Here is a 21,746-nt window from a genome sequence, read left to right on the forward strand (position 1 = left end):
CGAGAGTCTAGCACACGTATGCACACCATCTTTATGATGTCCCACACCAGCCCACTCCAAATCTTATACACACACCTCGCCCCACCACTTGCACGTTGTTCACCAGAGGGGGAGTCAAGGACGCGACATTGAAACTGCACAATGGCCGAGCTAAGGATCACGAGGGGCTATGCATTGAGTTTATCGCATATGGGATCGACACGTTAGCCCCAATCCTAGCAAAGCTATTCAATGACGCTGTTTGCCTTGGCTTCCCCCGCACTTGGACACTCAACACCATCACCCCCATCCACAAGGCAGGGGATCCCATGGCCCCGAGTAACTACAGGACTATCATGATTGGACATGTGATGTCCAAGATCTATGCAATTGTATTGGATGCATCGGTCAGCCTATTCGCAGAGATGAGAGGGCTCAGAGCAGAGGGTCAGGCCGGTTTCAAGCGAGACCATGGGACTATGGATTACATACTCACACTCAGGAGTGTCATTGAGGAGGCCAGATCACGGAAGGAGAGGGTATATTATTGCTTTGTGGATTTCCACAAAGCCTTTGACACAGTACCTCGAGCTTGTCTCATCACACGCCTACAGACACTAGGATTTGATCAAGAGATCATCTGGGTAGTCATGGCACTGTATGAGAGAGTCTCAAGCCGAGTTCAGACAGATGCAGGTTGGACAGATGAGATCCTGAGTAACATAGGGGTCAAACAGGGTTGTACCTTATCACCGACCCTGTTTGGCCTCTACATTGATGAGCTTGAAACTTTCATGGGGGCGTTCGCAGGGACCGGTTGCTCACTTGCCGGGATCATCATCAGGATTCTTCTTTATGCAGATGACGTGGCACTCTTGTCATCCACACCCGAGGGGCTCCAGCGACACCTGGATGCACTGCAGACTTTTTGTTTATCCCATGATTCGGAGGTCAACCTTGGCAAGACCAAGGTCTTGATCTTTAACATCTCTCGAGCAAACATGCAACGGAAGCAGTTTACTTTTACTTTCGGTGGGTCACCAGTTGAGATCGTATCCTCATACACTTACTTGGGGTTCATCTTCTCCGGCCCGATCTTCACGATGAGACCAACGATGCAGGCTAGACTGAGCAGGGGATACACCTCACTGGCTCGGCTAGAGAGAGAATGCTTTCACTTCCACTTCCAAGACCCTCAGACCAAGGCTCTTCTCTTCGAATCCTTGGTCCGACCAGCCGGTATGTATGGCAGCCCTTGTTGGGGGCCTGACATGTCAAAGATAGAGTGGACACGGGTGGAGCGCCTGCAGATCCTCATGCTCTCACGGATGATCCGAGGGAAACCGTCTGTACCACATCACATCATTTAGGCTGAGTTTGGTGCTTCTCCACTCCAGCTAGATGCAGCCTTTCACACCATCACATATCTACACCGGGTTAGATCATATGGGGACTGCACATCAGGGAGACAAAGGTTTGCCATGGTTGGCTCTCAATTCCTCCATGAGGTTGGCATCAGAGGGAGGCGAGCAATGCTAGTATGCACGGACTCACAGATGGTTTGTGAGGCTAGGGTTCCACATCGATAGGATACCTCCTTTTCAGTACAGTTTAGATGCCCCTCCGGTACTCCCACCCACCATCCCGATTGGGCCACACACCAACCAGGTCATTCGAGAGGATCTCCTGCAGCTACACACCTTTAGGACCTAGTTGGAGCCAAGGGAGCTTCCAGTGAAGCTGAGTTTCTACAAATATTACTGTCTTCGTATTTCGGAGGAGGGATTCATCACACCACGGGGTACGCTGAGCTTCATATGCCTCACTCACTACGGATCTCCATCAGAGAGTTTCGGGTATCATCACACAGCCTCTGCATAGAGAGCGGCAAAGCAGAGGGGATTCCTAGGGAGCATTGCTTATGCATATTGTGCGACTCTCAGGAGGTTGAGTCGGAGGAGCATTTTATTTTCAGGTGCCCAGTGTACTACGAGATTCGAGGTCGCTACCAGTGCCTCTTCAGAGACGGACTCCGGTCTCCTTTCCAGATTCCTCGCCTACCCAGATCAGAGATGCCTCGCAGCCTTCATTCACGAGGGGGTCCAACACAGAGAGTACTTACTCAGGCGACCGGGCTTGGCCACATCATCAGACACCTCTCAGAGCAGGATCACAGAGTTCTTCGATCGAGTGACATTGATCGTCCAGTCTCTAGCCGTAGATGTGACAGAGACCCCAACCCGACGAGCGCAACATGACACACAAGACATCAAGGGGACACACAGATCACTCTGGGGGACCTCCCGTCATTGTTTAGACCCAAGATACGTCCCACGGGAGTCACGGTGGCTCTGGTCTTGCGTCGAGCCTCGTCCAAGGGACCGAGACACATGGCACCCCTTGACGGGCGCCAGCGTCCCATCACCGACTATGCACCAGCCAGGGCGACAACATATGGAGGATTCCACTCCGCTCCAGTCCTTTTCTTTTCATTGTTACATCCAGATGTATTTGATTATGTATGATCAGACTTACGGTTCAGCACGGGTGATGATGCTCATTTCAGTAGCTCCACCCTTACTGTGATTTGTATCAGGTTTTCTTTCAGTTTCATAGACCCATCAGTCTCCTGAAGACTCTAATAAAATTTCTTTCTTTCTTTCTTTTCTACACGAGGCTGCCATCATATCTTTCCCTACGACTCACACCCACACATGCCTCGGTTCGGAGGATGCCTCAAAACCCTTGGTACAATGATGAATGTAAGGAGATGAGAGCTCACCTCACAAGCGAGTAGGCCTTGGGACACCTGACCTCATCTGAGGTGCATCGCATCTCACGTCGGATGACACGATATAAGAAGCGGACTTTTCTCACTCGTAGGATTGATGAGGTGGTCGGATCCTTTCAAGGGGGAGACCCAACTATCGGCTGGGGACTCCTATAAGGGGGGAAACGACCCATTCCCATCATGGACCCAGAGATTTGGCACAGATATGCATGATCCTTATACCACATCCCAGGTCAGATGCCACCAGATATGTCATCTATGCCCAGACCCACTACTTGTCACTTGTTCACTACGTAGAACGTGAGGAATGCCCTCCTCCATCTGCATAACCAGAGAGCACCAGACCATGAGGGGCTAGGTAGAGAGCACTTTGCACATGGACAAGAGGTCTTGGCCCCGGTTCTAGCGCATCAGTTCAACCATGCAGTGCGCCACAGTTTCCCACCTACTTCGAGTACTACCACCATTGTACCAATACATGAGGCGGGGGACCCCATGGATACTGGGAACTACCACACTCTGGCTAAGATACTCTGGCTAAGATTTATGGATCGGTACTGGAGAGGGCGATCAGTAGCCATACAGAGGGCAATGGACAACAGGCTCTTGGGCAGCAGGCAGGCTTCCAGAGATAGCACTCCACACTGGACCACATTTTAACCTTGAGAGCCATCGCCGAGGAGGCAAAATCGAGGCGCCAAAAGGTCTACACTTGCTTTGTGGACTTTCGAAGGCTTTTGACATAGTCTCTTGCTCTCGCCTGATCAGGCGACTATAGGAGCTCCATCTCCCAGAGGTCATGATCTGGGAAGTGTTGAGTTTATATGAGTCTGTCAGAGGGTGAGTCTGCGCTCCTGGGGGCCTCTCAGACTACAGACAGCTGGGTGAAGCAGGCCTGCCTGCTCTCATCGACTCTCTTCGGACTATACATTGATGAGATCACATCCTTTGTGGATCGCCTAGGAGGAGAGGGCTCCTTATTGGTTGATTTGATGGTACAGATACTACTATATGCATATGACATAGTCCTCATTTTGCCCTCAGCCGAGGGATTGCATAAACACTTGGAGGCCTTGGAGATGTTCTACAGAGAGAGGGACCTGACAGTCAACCTTGGGAAAACCAAGGTTATGATCTTCAACACATCCCAAAACAGTGCGCTTCATCGACATCGACGTCGACGTAGTTTCACTTACCGAGGGGAGCCAGTACAAATAGTACAGTCCTACCCGTACCTAGGGGCAGTATTCACAGGACCAATCTTCACAATGACCCATGCCGCCAGAGCACGACCCACACGAGGGAAAGGTGCCATGGCCCGATTAGAGAGACAGTGTTTCCAGGCGCATTTCCACGATCCACCGACAAAGGGTTAGCTTTTTGACACTCTCGTGAGACCAATTGCCATGTATGCAGCACCTTTTTGGGATAGTGACCTTTCTGCTACTGACTGGAAGGGATTTGAGAGGCTACAGGTGATCATGGGATCTAGAATGATTCGGAGTAAGTGTTCAGTTCCCAATCACATCATACAGGCAAAGTTTGCCATGACACCTCTCCAAGTGGACGCCCTCTTCCAGACCGTGACTTTTCTCCATAGAGTTTGGGCCCTACCTCAGTGGAGATTATCGAGACTAGCACTGGAGTCATTCCGACGATTGGCAGAGAGAGGCTTTGATACAGTATGGTATGCACAGGTGTCCACATGGTTTGATAGCCACGGTATCCAAATGGATAGGCTCCCCCCCTTTCACTACAGCATGGATGCACCACCGGAGCTCATTCCACATGATGAGATTAACCATATCATACGGTTAGACCTTCTCCAGCTCCACACATCTCGGGCTTGGGAGGGGGGTCAGGAGTTTCCCACCAAGACCCAGTTCTATCATGACTACTTTCTGAGGATATCAGAGCATGGTCTCATCATCAAGCCCTAGTACCTCGAGGATAGGAGAGCCTCACATGCCTTTCAGATTACTACCGGATAGATAGAAGTCTCGTCCCACCAGTTGTGAATTGAGGCAGGGAGAGCATACCTAGAGAGCAGCGGGTCTATCGACTATGCAAGATGGGGGAGGTCGACACAGAGGAGCATTTTCTATGTGTTTGTCCTGCCTACTATGAGATCCGAGGGCGATACCACTGTCTCTTTCAAGAGGGGCTCGGCTTCGGACCACTCAAACGGTTAATACATTTCCCCGACCAGGTTTGCATTGGGCTCTACTTGATTGAGATGCGGAGACATAAAGATTCCCTTGTGCGGCAAGCCAGAGATCAGCTATAGTTGATGCCTCAGGACACCGAGCTAGACCGAGCACAGACACGCGTTACTGATTTGTACGCATCCGAGCCAGCACCAGATGAGATCGAGGGGGAGGAGCTCGAGGAGACGAGCAATATGGATCAGTAGGGCGGAAGTGGGTGAGGATTGGCTGAAGGGTTGGCTGAAGGCAAAGCCATTGTCAATCGAGGTGGGAAGGCCGACTCGAACACTATTGAGCTCCGTCCGAATAAAAATGCTGCTAGGAGAGAGAGTGAAGGAAGAGGGTGAGAAAGAAAGAAAGAAAGAAAGAAAGAAAGGTGTATTAACGTCTTCAGAAGACCTCGTGGATCTATGCAACAAGGTATAAAATATATGTAACCCATACAAACCACTGTGGGCTGAAGCAAAGGGATCACTAAGGCCCTTGTTGAGTACTAAGTCCTAAAAATGCAAAATGATAGTACAAAATAATAGGAAAAGACCAATCAAGTGTACTGCTCAGAACCAAAGCTCCAAGTACATGTGCAGGCTCTATATAACCTGGCTCCCTAATGGCCCTCTGATGTCATGCAAAGAGCTCACGTATCTGTCTGCCAGGCTATCTCCCGTGGTGGTGGCGGGCGCTTTCTCTTGGATCTTTGTATCCGATGGGCTACATCGAGAGTAATGCCTCGTCTTTGGCGGTCCCATAGGCCATATCTCAATTGTGCGTGCTTTGGTCACCCCACGTGCCGTGTGTGGTCTTCGCGTCTCTCATCCAGCCACATCCTGGGGTGACAGGTCCGTCCGCGAAAACCATCACATTCTCAAAAGATGAGTTGCAACAGCTAAGAAAAGATACAAAGCTAGAGAGCTCGACATCACTCTTTACTCGCATCCATGGGTCCTAGGTTACAGGTCAGGGACTAAATACTCGCTGCTTTACCTGGAGACCTTGCACGGCACCTCACAAATGTTTGTCTGCTTGGTCGAGGTTTCTTTCAGGTTGTTTTTTAGTCCTCGAATGCAGCAAGTATAGTGCTTCAGGCCAGTCCTTTAGCACTGAGCTCCATGAGGATTTTCTTGATGTCCTTCTCATTGGGTTTTGACTCTGTGGAGGAGGATGGCCAGACGATTTCACTCTTCCTCATATTCCCCGGCCTCTCTCAGGTGTACCATCGACTCTTATCTTCCATTGGAGCCGCTTTCGATATGGTCAACGAAAACCCCCCCTTCCCTGGGATGCCTTTGTCGGCAGCAGAGGCAGTCAGGTCGAACAAGGTACCACGTGTTAGAATCGTTGCCTCTGACCCTAACATCACGGATGACCACATCATGCTCCAGCATCCAGATGGCTCATTCTTCAGGCAGAGAGTCGAGATCGCTAGGAGACAAGATCAGTGTAGGATTTGTAGAACCCCTAGGCATTTTGCCAAAGATTGCCCAAGAAAGAGAAGAAAGAAAAGGCCCAAAAGATCTACGGGTGTAGCACCTCACGGCACCACCTCTATTGGACCTACTTCACGATCCACTGCACATCTCAGAGGGAAGACCTGAAGAGGCCTACATATGCTTGGGTTCAGGAGTGCCTTACTACAGCAAGGGCTCAGCAACAGTCATTGTTAGATCAGAGAGCAGAGTATGCCTTTCATGCCAACAGAGAGTCATTTTGGACTCAGACGGGAGATAGGGTCAACAAGCAGTTCTTCTATACTCTTGGCCCCAGACATAGTACGGAGAATGTTTCACAGCTTGTTGACTCAGACGGAGTTTTACAAACACATCTAGATGACGTCTTGCAGATAGCCACAAATTTCTATGCCTCCCTTCTTACAGCAGATCCGGACACACAGGTGAGAGATGATGCTAGAGTTGTTATTTGGCAACACTTACCTATGTTGGTGACTGGAGATATGATAGTATCACTTGATGCACCATTCACCAACATAGAGTTCAGGACTGCTATCTCTGCCCTTCACAAGGGAAAGCGCCTTGGTTCAGATGGGGGCCTACCCCCTCTTTCTTTATTTCATTTTGATATCAGATTGGGGATCACATTACCTCAACCCTACAAGGCGTTTGGGACTCGAGTGAGATGCCAGACTCACTTATGAAGGGCCTCGTTCATCTTATCCCAAAAGGGGGTTGTAGGAATTTAGTGTCTCAGTGGAGACCGATCACTCTATTGGATACTTTGTACAAAATCTTAGTAAAAGCAATCAGCCTATATCTGCATCCCTTTCTTCCAGATCTTATACATGATATGCAAACGCGATTTGTGCATAGCAGGAGCATCTTTGATAACATCTTCTCATTTTGAAAGGCTTCTAGCTGGGCCATGCATAATGGCCATAGGCTTGTCATTCTACTCCTGGACTTTGAGAAAGCTTATGAGAGAGTAGACTGGGGCTTTCAAGAGGGTACCCTCGCTCGCTTTAGATTCACAGATGCATGGATCAGAGGGGTGTCAACTCTCTATAAATTAGCCCATAGCCAGGTTCTCATTGGTGGAGTCAGGGAAGACAGGTTTCAGATTACCAGATCGGTCCGTCAACGATGCCCTTTAGCCCCCTCTCTCTTTTTATTTGTGGAGGAAGCTATGAGCTATTACCTTAAAGATCAAGCTGATATTATAGGGCTGAGTCTTCCGTTGAGGCAGGAGGATGAGCTATTGGATAGTGAGTTGGCAGATGATATGGCTGTTTTTTTGGATGCCACACCACAGACACTCACCTCGTTGAGGACAGCCTTCGATTTGTTTTGCACTGTAGCAGGGGCTCATACTAATTGGAACAAATCCAATGGCTTTTGGATTAGTGATGAGGACACTCCAGAGTGGGGGAGGGGTGTTTCCATCAGGTACCTAGGATGCCAACTTGGTTCGTTTGCTCATGTTGGTGCAGATCTAGAGGTTGTATCTCTCAGCTCATGAGACCTATCAAGAGCTTCCTATGGAGTGGGTTAGATGGCACCTCAGATGTTGTAGTCAGGGTGGCTTGGGAGACCCTCATTCTCCCCACAGGGGAAGGAGGTCTCAATATTATTGATCCGAACTTGCAGTGTATGGCCTTGCTCAGCAAGTTTGTAGTGAGAGGATTGATGCCTGGATAGGAGCCTTGGAAAGATTGTTTCTTACACAACATTCATACTTGTACACCTTCTCACGGGGGAGATTGGATGGACAGCTCAAGTTTACATCAGCCCATCTTAGATCTCCCTCTTCCCCTCTCATGGCTTCCATTCTGAGAGCTTGGGGCAGCTTCAGAGACACTCTTCGGAGAGTTAAACCCTCCTCTTGCGAAGAAATAGACAAGCAGCCAGTCGTGTGGAATGAATCTATATTGGATGAGCATGGCAGATCACTAGGAGTGTCACATTATATGCAGTGGTCTAGATTGGAGAGGGGACCTGCTTCCATAGTAGGTGCCTAGAAGGCTTTTAGGAAGCTTCCAGAGGATCAGAGACTCTTATCAATTGGCTACCTCAGAGGGAGTATGATGCAGCAAATAGAGGCAGCCATACCAACAGAGTGGAAAGATGACATGCCAATCACGAAATCCACTTGGTTTAGAGCTTTCACGGGGACGGGTATTCCTTTACAAGTTATTCCCTTGGGGAATGCACATGAGGAGACCCTTGTCTTTGATGTTCAGTCGCGAGGCAGACTTCTTAGATCTTCAGATGATATTCTTTTGGAGGTTGCCTTCCAACCTGTTAGGATTGCACATTACATGCACACAGTGGTATCTTGATCCCGGCCGTGTTCTCCTGGCACTTGGGTCTTGGAGACTCGGTTATATGGCGGTTCCCCCATTAGGTTTCTGCAATGAGACCCAAGGGACATTGTTTAATGACAAAGATCAAATTTTTGAGGATGATTCACAGTAAAAGCTAGTGGGAATGGATTGATGAAGGCCACCGAGAGAAGAGCATCCTCTTATTTCGTTACACAGTTAGAAATGCTAGGAGATTTCAGCTTAGCAATAGAGGTTGGAGGCCCTCCACAGCTCCTCATTGGGATAGTTTTCAAGAAGGCTCTGGAAAAACTTTTCATTGGGATAGTTTTCATGCAGAAAAACTTTTGAAGGAGGCTCTGGAAATCCCTTAGGAATAGAAAAAATTGTAGCCTTTCTCCATGAAAAAACAAGACAAATATGTGAAACTAGACTAGATCGCCATTCATGAAGTATGAATAGCAACTACATTCTCAAATAATAAATAGAATATCAATGCCTAGACTATGTTATTATCGAAAAAATAATAAAAGTCTTCAGCAGCCCAGGTTGTTGGCACCTCGTCGGTAGCACTTCTTGATCAGGACCCAGTACAGGTGCCTCCTTCCGTGGATAGAGGGAAGGGGGTCTTACATTCTCTCCCTACTTCAGTAGGAATCCTTCGGACCCCCTCCCCAGGACTGGCTCAACGGAACTCCTTTTCCGCTCTTGAGGACCTATCTGACCTCCCAGATGATGATTTTGTACCTTCCACTTTCGGAGAGCCAGTTATCGGCATCCCTATTGAGAGATCTTTCTCTCTCACCTGTGGACTTTCCTCCCCTTGGACCTCGTGTGTATGGCAAAAGGTTAGCTCCGGTGGAGGGTTCTTTTTCCGCCACCAGGTCGGGTAAGGTATTCCAACCCGCTTCCTCCCACCGATGAGGATAGCCAGTTGGAATATACAGGGATTGGGCACCATCCCTCATCGCCGTCGCAGACAATTGATCAGGAATCAGCTTCATCCAGGTGTGTCAAGTGGTTCCTTAGACATTCTTTTTCTTCGGGAACACAAACTGGATGCCAGAGATTGCTCCAAGTCAAATAAGTTGTTTTCAGGCATCGGCGAGGTGAGGTACTCAGGCGGGAGATTGGTATCCGCCGGCAATTGGCAACCTTGCAAAGGGAGGAGCAGAGAAGACCTTCACATGCTTGGATACAAGAGCGCCTTGCTGCAGCAAGGGCTCACTTGCAGACATTGCTTGATCAGAGAGCAGAGTATGCCTTTCATGCACGGGAGTCCTTTTGGATACAGATGGGAGGGAGAGTCAATAAACATTTTTTCTCTACACTCGGTCCCAGACATAGTAGAGAGAGTGTCAGGCAGCTTATTGACTCTAACGGCATTTTGCAGTCTCATCTGGATACCGTCATGCACTTAGCAACAAATTTTTATGCCTCTTATACTTGTCTATTGTCACAGTATCCATTTTGTCTTTCCATTATGCTTTCCATATTTCCATTCCGTTCCTAGTTTGCTCCATGTCTCTTCAGTGAACTTGTGGAGATCCAGGTTCGGGGCTGACCCTACTTGTCCGCGATGCCACGCAGCAATTGAGTCAATTCAACATTGCCTCTCAGAGTGCAGACAGGCGAGGACAATCTGGAAGGGTGTTGCTAGCCTGCTTTGCAAAACCATTGCTAGAGATTATAATGAAGGACTTTCCAGCCACATAATGCATATTTCATAGAGCACCCTTCTTCATGACTTGGGGATTAGTGGCATAGTTATCTCTGATTGACCCTCAGGTGTTTTTCGAGGGACATGACTTAGATCAGCTTTCATTATACGACGAGACTCTGTGGAGTCACGTTCTCTCCACGATGTTCCCTTCACTCCTTTCAGAGCTACTCATGCCTCGGTAGACACATCATGGGAGATTATGGCTAGCATTGCAGCTTGGCATATTTGAAGGGCCAGATGTACGAAGGCGATAGACAGTTCCCAAGTTCATCCTTCCCAGTCTATGGACAGTATTTGGACTAATACTATACACACACTGATGGCCATCTGGGCGAGCATGCAGGGATCCTCCAAAGCATCTACAACCAAGAGAGAGACTTTTTTTAGAGTTTGGAGAGGATCTCCTTTCCTCTCTGAGTCTCCTTCAGGGTTGAGGTGGCATTTTCAGCCTCCACCTTGGATTTTTGTTGGCTCTTTTTTACCGCATGCATGGCATGATGTACTCCCGCATTAGAGCCCTTTCTTGCAGTTTTCAATCATACTTAATGAAGTAATCTTTTTGAAAAAAAAATAAGCCTTTTGCATGCTTGGCAAAGGGAAGAAGCCCTTTCGGTGCAATGGTAGTCGTCCGTAGCCACAATGGACGTTGTCCGCTAGTGTGTCTTTGCTATTGCACACTCTCTGGCTTCTCCTTTGGGACAGCTCCCTAGCTGCAGCCTCCACTTGGAAGCGATCAATTGCATTGGTTCAAAATAAAACTGCTCGTTTCATCCTTCTAAATGAGAGAAGACTGTCATCCTATCACTCGACCTAGGTCTCTATTCACCCACCCTTGACCTCCCATCGCTCGTCTTTTTCATCATGGCCTCTTGAATTATTTTGTACTTTCACTCCATTTCCTATGGGTCATTTTTGGCGTGAAGTGTTCAAGAAATGGGACACTATGCTCCATATAAGTTCATCTGAACATGTTGAGTCAGATAGCCAAATGGAGCAAGTAAATCATTTTCTTGAGGACATGCTACAAGCTTATGTCTCTCGTATGCAATCGAGGTGGACTAGAAAATCATTTGCGGCTCATCAGGTTGCATCCATGCTCTCTACAACACCAAACGACACAGTGTAATTGTAAAGAGTATCTTCCTATGGCTGAGTCTGCTTATAATAGTGCAAAACATTTAATCACTAAGTTGAGTCCAATTCTACTCATGTATGGATTTTGGTCTGAAGATTGTAGATTATTGGTCTACAGAACATCAAGTGCTGGCAATTGCAGCAGGAAGATATGTTGCAACTAAAGAAAAAGAAACTTCACACAGCTCAAGATAAAGCAAAAATCTATGCAAATCAATAGCACTCATCTTGAGTGTAGCAGCAAGTTTGTTTACCTAAAAATCCCAAATATTATGAGGCATTGGAGACTACCAGAGGTTGCAAGCTATTAGCACGTTATTGTGGTCCCTATCGAGTAATCTGCGTAAGTAATAATGTAGCTTACAAACTCGAATTACCTCCTAGTGTTAGTATACATTTAGTCTTTCATGTTGACTGCTAAAGGACATGTTAAGAATAGATGACAATTTACTTCATCTAGAGAATCTTGCCTCCTTAGCGGACCTGTCAATGTACATCCCTCATGAGCCAAACAAAAATCTGGATTATAAAAAAAGACCTCTCAAGAACAGGGTAGTTTCTAAGCTTTTCATCAAACAGAAGGATAAGACAAGCAAAAAGTTTGTTTTGTGGTGGGACAAATGTTATGATCCCAAGGTCATCGTATGAGTTGACATTATGATGGGGTTAGCTCCAAGAAAGGGACCCCTTAAAAGGGGTCTAGTGTGACCTTACTACATGAGATGAGGGCTCATATGTGGGATCGCTTGGGATGGACTCCTTGGGATACCGGGACCTAGAGCATGCACATGCCTAGTCTAGCTGAACACTGGGACTGGTGAACTCCAGTGGTATGGGACACACGGGTGTGGCTGTAGACGGGGCTTGGTTCTTGCCTAGCCTCAAGCTCGAAGGATGATCTTTTTACACTAGACATTTGATGGAGGTGAGCTTGTCAACTCCCCCCAAATTGATCCTTACTAATGTTTGGTGGTTTTGCAGGTGGTTTTTTTTTTTCAAGAAAATAACTTCATTAAGTATGAATGAGAACCGCGAGAGCAAGCTTAAATGCAGGGAGTACATCATGCAATGCATGACGAAAAAACAGTAAAAAACCAAGCCGGAGGCTGAAAAGGCCACCTCAACCCTGAGGGAGACTCAGAGAAAAAAGGAGATCCTCTCCAAACTCTGAAAAAAGTAACTCTCCTGGCATTGGCTGCTCTGGAGGATCCCTGCATGCTCGCCCATATGGCCATCAGAGTGTGTATTGTAACGGTCCAAATCCTGTCCATAGCTTGGGAAGGGTGAACCTGGATACCCTCCATCGCCTCTATACACCTGGCTCTCCAAATATGCCAAGCTGCAATGCTAGCCAGAATCTCCCAAGACATGTCTACTGAGGCATGAGCAGCTCTAAAAGGAGTGAAGGGAACATCCTAGAGGGAACAAGACTCCACTGAGTGTCGTCGTACAATGAGAGCTGGATCTGGATCATGTCCCTCAAAAAACATCCAAGGGCCAGTAAGAGATAACCAAGCCACTGAACCCCAGGTCATATAGAAAGGTACTGTATGAAAGATACTGAAAATCCTAGCAACACCTTTCCATATCGTCCTCCACTGTCTGCACTCCCAAAGCCAATGTTGTACTGACTCAACTGCAATGTGACAACAAGGACAAGTAGGGTCAGCCCCGAACCTGGATCTCCACAGGTTCACTGCAATCCCTCCATGAATAGAAAGCCAAAAGAAAATATTGATCTTTCTATTCCTGAGGGATTTCCAGAGCCTACATTAAAAGTTTCTCCGCACAACTGCGGAAATCTGAAAACTATCCCAATGAGGCGCTCTAGAGGGCCTGCAACCTCTACTACTGAGCTGAAACCTCTGGGCATTTCTGACTGTATAGCGAAAGAAGGGGAAGCTCTTATCTCAGTGCCCCTCACCAATCCATTCCCACTCCCCTGGGCCCCACTGCAAGAACCTAATAGGGAAACTACCATATAACCAAAGTCTCCAAGAGGATCGGAGTAAAGATACCACTGTGAGTCCTTGCCCCACTCCATGAAACTTGCAATCCTGACAGGCTAAAAGGCAACCTCCAAAAGAATATCATCAGAAGATCTGATAAGTCTGCCTCTCGACTGAACACTCATGTGCATCCTGCAGAACAATAATCTGTAATGGAATGCTCGTCCCTAAAAACGCTCCCCACCAAGTGGACTCTGTGATCGGCATGTCATCTTTGTCAATCCACTCTGGCGGAATGGCTGCCTCTATCTGCTATATCCTGACTACACTCCCTCTGAGGTGGCCAACTGCTCAAGTTATGATCCTCTGGAAGTCTCTTAAAGGCCTGCCAGGCGCCTACTATAGAAGCAGGTCCACTCTTCCATCTAGACCACTGTATATAAGGTTGTTTGCTTTAGAGTATGGTCTTAAATTACACCAGGTTTGGGCCTAGCTACCCCACACCATGATGGGCGCTTCAATAACAATGCCCTCGTGGGTTATAGTCATTTATCTTACTTTGGTCGGTAGGAGCAAATCAGTCTTTAAGGTCTTATAGCTCCTGAGTGCCACCCTATGAGTCTAATCTTTGCAAGGTCTAGGGTGTAGTTACAATTCTTTGTATTATTGAGTGTATGAAATTCATTCTTTCAATTCTCCAACCATGTTTCACATTTCTAGACAAACTTTATCTTAGAGTTTCCCTTTTGAATTAGTTTCATTATCTTTCACATTTATTAACGTCCATGAAAGGCCAGAGAGGTTGATGAACAATAGTTAGAAATACATCATCAAATGCCTCTTGCTAGGAAACCAGAGTAGCACAACCTTAAGAACAATGGGAACTGAAACTCAAAATAGAAACACACTGAATGTGTGTCATCCCTGGAAAAAACCTATCAGGTATCAATCATAAATGAGCTAAGCTATGTGTGGGCCTTATTGGGGTCCCAACTGGAATCCTCGTGTCTCTAAAACATATCAAAGATCTTTAGCTAGGGTCACGGTAAGAAAGATTCTAGCACAAAGCCTGAATGGCCTTGCCAAGATATGTATCAATGGCAAGGCCATTCATGCTAACTGATGGGTCTACAAATCGTCAAAATTCATGATCTACAGATTGAAGCATCGGATTTCAATGGTATTTGTTCCAACGGATTTGTAATTTTGTGTTTCAATCGTCTATGCAGTCAAACATTGCATTGCATCTACAAAACTTCTTGGATTTGCAAAATTCGCTTAAAAAAATAATTGCTAATGTAATTAACTCATTAGCCTAAGTTAAAACCCACTAATCTTGATTAACCCTCCTAAGCTAAAACCCCCTAAGTTAAGCTAATATTAAATAACCATCCCTCCCCCTCCACCACACCTTGGAAAAACCATCGTGTATAAGCTTAACAGATTGGACGGACTGCAGCCTACAGCCATGGCATGCCTCATCACACCCACAAAATCCCCTGCATCCAACTTCGTACTTCCCCTATGTGTCCTTCCCACCTCTACCATCGCTTCTGGGCAAATAGGAACTACTAGCTTCAAATCTCTTGCAGTATTTTCTTCTGTCGTTGCATGGTATTCCTATTGGGTCTACTAATCAGGATAGTTGTGCCCCATTCGGACTGGCTAGTTGAGAACTTTCAATGCCTATCAAGGTTCTCGCGGCTCATCTCCAGCCCTCCCCTCTCTCTAGCAGCTCATTCAAAGGCTCACTACTAACATTGCTTTTGGAATCCGAGCGCTCTTCCTCCTCTTGGCGCCTCATCTCCCTTCCCCTACTCTTTAGCCCTACTCTCTCTCCCTCCCTGCTCCTTGTTTCCTCCCTCATCCTGATGGCTCATCTTAGTTCCTCCATCTTGGAGACTCTCCTTCCTCCCTATTGTTCGTGCCTAGCACGGGTGGTGAGGACAGCGCATTTTGCCTACAATCACCACAAGATTTCACCTCACCTACTTTGTTTCTTGTAATACAAGCTCTGCTTGCACCTCCATCTATGCAAAATCATGAAACGATTTCATTTCCAAGCTCTTTTGCGAGTGCCTTTGCCTCCAATCACCAGAAGATTTCACTTGAATTGCAAGTCATACAAGCTCTACTTGCAAATAGATAGATATCCACATCTCTTTTGCACGTGCATTTGCCTCCAATCACCAGATCATTTCACCTGGATTGCCTTCGATTCTAGTCATACAAGCTCTCTGCTTGCAGATAGATAGATAATCTACATCTCTGCAAACTCCCAAGATGTCCACCCCTGAAGAATTCGTGGAGACTTTGACACGCTTCTCCAAGCTGACTCGACTCTCAGGTCCTCTACAGGAAGCTCCAAGAAATCCGGTTGGGCAGTCTCCGACTGCTACATGGCATCTTGTGTCCAAGGAGCTGCTGAATACTAAGCAGCCACACGCAATTCATCGGCTCTTGTATGATTCAATTTACAACAATTGGGACAGCTAGAGCAATGGACCCCCTCTGGCTTGGTTTCCCACCATGTGAGTAGCTAATTTTTCCCGTCCTGCTCGTCCTTGAATGGAATCCAAAGAGCTACCCTGCTTTTCAGAAAATTTCCGCAGAACACCTAGACGTGAGTTTGTACATGTTTTTGTAGTCTTCGCAGATTTTTCTGTAGGAAGTCGATGCAGAGAAATCCAGAAGGCCGACACGTGTCAAATTATCCCTACCCCAATTTATCCCTCCCCTCCCCCACCTTCCCCCCATCTTTCATGCTCTAATACTATTTTTCACCAACTGGGGGCCCCTATTCATGAAGGTTAAGTGAACCACAAGTAAGCTCCTTATCATGATAAAGTTGCATGCCCCTTGTTCGTTCCCCAAGGAAAATCACAAATGCTTCAATAGTCCTTGCAAGATATTCCTTCAAAAACTCAAGCATTCCATTTCCTTTTCAAAGGAAACAATTTTCTGTAGCAAACAAGATTGTTTCCTACATGCAGAAGCAATGGTCCTATATAACAGACTTCATGGCATCTCATCATAACTTTATTTCCAAGAGCAGGCCCCTTAACAGCGTTATTCATTTCTGAGAAAAGGTCTTGAAAAAATGAGGACTGAGCAGAAATAGAATAGAGTAAATGTGAACTGGACAATCAAGAGTAAGAACTCTTATCAGTAGCCATTTTTCTGAGAAAAGGTCTTGAAAAAATGAGGACTGAGCAGAATAGAATACAGTAAATGTGAACTCGACAATCAAGAGTAAGAACTGTTGTCAGTGGCCATATGCATACCAGCTTTCTCCTTACTTGTAAGGCACATGATAGTCATGTTGAAACGCCTGATCTTTGTCAAGTTTTCTAGAATTTCAACCGCAAGACTTGCACTCTTTCTGAAAATTATACAAATAAGCCCTTTCTGAGTCTAACATACAGAATTAAAAATTAAAAGTCCAGAAGTTACTACATGCAAAAAAATTCTGAGCAGAGAAGAGGCAAGAAAACATCTGTAACTATGTGGGTGAGAAGATCATACGGGAAAAAGCATCCAAGGGTTCGTATAATCTCTGACAGAAACGTGGGACTAAGATTGTCTTTGAAAAGACCAGGCAAGGTAGATGGATTTATAACCTGTGAAAGAATTCAAACAAAATATCATTCTGACTTGAGACCTGAAAATAAATTCTAAACATGAATTTTTTGAAAATCTTAACACTCTATGTTTGCTCAACAACCTTTAAAAGCTCAGCTCGGCTAGAAGGATTCCCAGAAAAGCTTTTCCACATGGCTTCAAACTCATAGAATGTTTTTGGAGCTGCAGTTACGGCATTGACAACCACACGTGCTGCTGCAGCCTGTACAGAGGCTAGAGCTTTCCGGTTATTTTCTGCAGACTACATTCCAAGAATAGGATTGTCAGTCAAGCAACCCAAGCTTCAAGCCATGTGAGAAAAATTAGATCGGCGGCTGCTGCATTCAAATGCTTCCACTCATTATTCTTTCGGTCAGATATCTGTCCCAGATTCCTAACATCATTAGAAACTGCAATACATTCCTCTAAACATACTAAACCTAGCAGGAACTTCAGGGTACTCCACTAATTTGGTTCCATGTTTCTTGCTTCTTCAAAGGAAAATTATCCCTCTTGCAGTCTCAAAATCAACTTTTCCTTTTACCGTCGTATAATGCCTTCTATAGGTGGCGTACGGTGTACCTGCTCACTCAGCACTTCTGGCTTTGCCTTTGGCCTTGTCTTCTCCTGCCCTTGTGGTATGGAGCTGTTTGAAACTCGAGGCCTTTCTCTTTTCTGATCAGAGCTCTGGAAGTCCTGATTATTATGCTCATTCCTGCTATCTGGTTTGCTGATAGCTTGACTTTTTATTTCTTCAATAGGAAGAGGAATTTTCATCTCTGCAAGCTTAACACCTGCTTCCTGCGGACAACATGAAGCATTGAATTCACTTGAAGAATTACACATAAAACAGATGTGTGTATGTGCATGCATCTCTCACACACTCTCTCTCAGACAGACTCACATAAGAGGCACAAGGATTTGGATGTCAGAGCACTCATTCGGAGCACCAGCAACACTATTATTGATTTCTTTCCTCAATGGTGCCAAGCCTCACCAGATCCAAAGCCATTGTCGGATGAGATCATCTCTTCTATCCTCATCCGACTTGTCCCACACACAGCATACATAGTTTCTATCAGTTAGATTGGTCAACGACAGGTCACTGATGATGGGGGTCTCCCTTCCCTTTCTATCTTTCTTGGTGTCTATTGGATCTCATATGGATAAGCATTTGTATACTATCCCGGAGTGACAGCGTGGTGTATCTCTCTATTGATATTCTCATCTCAAACATCCAGATGTGGATGCCCTCTTTAGTGGCTCCTTTTATTGAATCCCATAGAACCCTCGGGTTTTCAAAGACATTAATAGACTCTCTTTCTTCTCTTTATGTGTGCTGTCCAACTCCCCTTTGCTAGATCTATCCCTTCTCCCTTTGTTACAACCTGCAAAAGATCTGTCTTTGAAACGGAATAGCGATTAACCATATCTACATACTTATGAAACCACAAAAATCATGATCAACTAAACAAAGAAAACATGAACAAAGGAAAAGGGAATGCGGAAGAAGAGAGGAGATTGATGCCACATGGGTCCAATCGGCCCCCTTTATGTGGTGGCTCTTGCTTCCCATCTAGAGTATGTATAATTACATATTCCAAAAAGCAAAGAGCCAATAATAGTACATCCAAAAGCATCCCTTGTCCACAATTGGAGGGATTTCTCAACATAGCTTCACTAGCTCAAAATATCACAAGGCTTAATATGCCTTCATCCACAATTAATAGCCCACGGCTTCGTATTCATTATTTGTACAACATTAGCCCATGGTCATATAGCATGCGTTGTGTGACACCTCAATCCTTGTCATTAGTTCCATCACACTAACTCCAATCCTTGTCATTAGTTTCATCACCATCTAGCATGGCAAAACACAAGCTAGTTATGCATCCCCAACTAAACCCCACAAAGCATCTACTAGGAGTTGCGCCTACATGCCCAAAATACAACAAATCATGTTCACTAAATGCCATTGCCCGATCAATTATTCTTCCCCTGAATTTCACAAAATCAATAATAATGAAGTATTTCAAGCATAAAATAACCTTGAAATGCAGCAGATTGCCCCGGTCCTTGAGAGTGTTCGGCGCAAGCTTCTCTATTGGAGCTCGGCCAAATTCTCCCTCGCAAGTCGCGCCTTAGTGGCAAACCAAGTCCTTCTTGCCACTGCCTGGTATATTGCCTCCTGTTGGTGCTTTCATAGAGGTTGCATTGGGCAGCTCTAACGGTTGGTACGGAACTTCCTCTGGGCAGGCTCACACGGCACGAGGAACTCTAGGGCCCGAGTAGCTTGGCAAACGGTGATCATGCCGCAGGCACTGGGAGGCTTGGGTATCATTGATCCGGAGATGTAGAGCAAGGCCCTTCTGGGCAAGTTGGTGGTTTGTGGCCTCACCCCAGGTGCCGAGCCTTGGAAGCTCCTCCTACAGAGAGGGCTTCTGAAGAACACCCCACGCACTGGGGGACAATGGCAGCCTTCACATGGATGGATCTTCTCAGAGGCTCCCCTTATGGGGAAGGGTTCCCCCTTGATGAGGAGCCTCCACATGGTTTGGCAGAGACTAGCAGGGGGCCCACACGCAGAGAGGAATTTGAGCGCCAGCCCCTTATGTGGCACCTAGAGCTCAGAGATCAGGAGGGACGTATGCTTGGGCAGTGGACTCACATTAGCTGGGCACAGTGGGACAGTGGTCCAGCAGGGTCTTTTGGTCGCTGGAGTAGACTACCCATGGAGACAGAGGCGAGGCTTGACACCCTAGCACATCTGAGAGGGGCAGGGCAGCAGATGGTCAAGATCAGCCATTCCTGAGTCCTGGTGGGAAGGACTTCACATGTGGAGAGACAGCAGATGGTTGGGGCAGTTTCCCCGTACTGGTGTTCCTTTGAGGATTTTGATGCAGCACGGTAGCACGCACCTCGGCTTCTTCCGTGTAGGACCTGGAGGACTGCTTCAGCCCCTCACTTGGAGTGACCCTGAGATGGATGGGAGTCTTGATGGGATACACTGGCAGATGATCAGAGTGGTAGGACGCTTGGGGAAGGAGTGGCACATTGATCCCAGTATCTTAGAGCAGGACGACTCTCGATGGCGCCTCTGGCTATGGGAGGATAGACCCCTGAGGGAGGTCCAGTAGGTCCCGAGGGAGTGGTTCTAGCCCTCCAAGGGCGGCCTAGTTGAGACGATAGATGAGGTGCCTTTCTTTTCCTACACCACACGGATTGGTAGGAGACTTCAGATGGACTTGTCGAGGTGGACTCCCTTGAGGGAAAGACATTGGGTGACCCAGAGAGTGCCCCGGGATGTTCGCTCCAGGTTTTGGACACGGTTGTGGTCTAGCTTGTGGCTGAGAAAGATCTCATATTTCTTCTAGCTGGCAGCCTACGGAGGCTTGCCCATCGATCTGTGGTTGGAGCAGATGCGAGTGGAGGGGCAGTGCCACTACTGCTCAAATGGTGTCCTGGAGACTATCCCGTGGTGGCTTGATTGACAAAGGGAGAACACGCATTTCAAATTGATGAGATCTCCCTAGCCTACCGGATACAGGGTCAGAGCATTCAGAGGATTGCACTCCATGAGGCAGTCCCCCCTGACACCCTAGCTGCTCCTCCTCCTAGGGAGGACAGTGTTTGGGAGGTGGGAGCCAGCATCACGGCTTGAAACATCTGGGTGGCTCGGTGCAGTCTTGTGATGGGAGAGCACCCAGTTCCACCCTTGGCTACCTTGGTTGTCATCTGGCAGGATATCATCTACACTCTACGGTCCACCTGGGAGCACGGGACTCCAGGCTCCAGGGCGACTATTGAGAGGCGTGCTCGTTTCTGCAAGGCTTGGCCTACAGGTGATTTTTTCTACATCTTCACTCCGCGAGGGATTCGTTGGCTGTATAGTCCCCCCACTTGGCTGTTAGCCCCAGTTCTAGAGATCCCTAGGCAGTGATCTGGGCTTCTCCAGAATAGGCTGGTTTTTCTTTCAGCCGTTTCCAGTTTTTTTTTCATACTCAGCACCTTCAAGGCTGTTGTTTTGTATGAAATCTTTCAAGCATTAATAGAAGGTTCCTTTCTTTGGGGGAGAGAGAGAGAGAGAGAGAGAGAGAATATATATATATATATATATATATATAAAACCTTGGAATTAATCACCACAATTATTCAACCTTTCAATATTTCAACAAATCAATAAATCATAGATGGATGGTGCACACATGTGACACATGCAATCAGATGGTGCACACATGCATAAAATCATACTGATGATGCACACATGCCACATATACCATCATCGCATAAGTGGTGCACACAATGCCACATACTCATACAACCGTACCGGTATATCTAGCCATGCGTACGGATGGTGCACACATGCTACACATACCGTCATTGCGTAAGTGGTGCACACAATGCCAACACTCATATGAACAACTAGAACATGTGCATCAGCTGCGTGATAAAAAAATGTTGGACCTCACTCAACTAAATACCGAAGGGTTAAGAGAATGGGATAATTCCAATTCTCGTAACAGTCTTCTCCCTAGGACGCATAACAGGGAAAGAGAACATACTAAAGCAC

At 46.8% G+C, this 21,746-nt stretch overlaps 1 protein-coding gene across 7 annotated transcripts in view; it reads right to left on the reverse strand.

Moving 5' to 3' along the window:
• LOC147901967 (uncharacterized) overlaps positions 1-21,746 on the reverse strand; it is a 96,732-nt gene that overhangs the window by 18,927 nt on the left and 56,059 nt on the right. For 6 of the 7 annotated variants that reach the window (XM_087374587.1, XM_087374592.1, XM_087374588.1 and 3 more), the window contains 4 exons: positions 17,759-17,977; positions 17,280-17,438; positions 17,081-17,175; positions 16,840-16,937 (listed from right to left, as the gene is read on the reverse strand). In XM_087374587.1, the coding sequence (XP_087230713.1) occupies positions 16,840-16,937; positions 17,081-17,175; positions 17,280-17,438; positions 17,759-17,977 (571 nt within the window). The remainder of the gene's footprint in view (positions 1-16,839; positions 16,938-17,080; positions 17,176-17,279; positions 17,439-17,758; positions 17,978-21,746) is intronic. The other variant, XM_087374593.1, reaches the window with a different exon arrangement.

The sequence above is a fragment of the Dipteris shenzhenensis genome, chromosome 5 (genome assembly GCF_047967505.1).
Source record: "Dipteris shenzhenensis isolate YYH24624 ecotype China chromosome 5, Dip_SZ_1.0, whole genome shotgun sequence".
NCBI classification, from domain to species: domain Eukaryota; kingdom Viridiplantae; phylum Streptophyta; class Polypodiopsida; order Gleicheniales; family Dipteridaceae; genus Dipteris; species Dipteris shenzhenensis.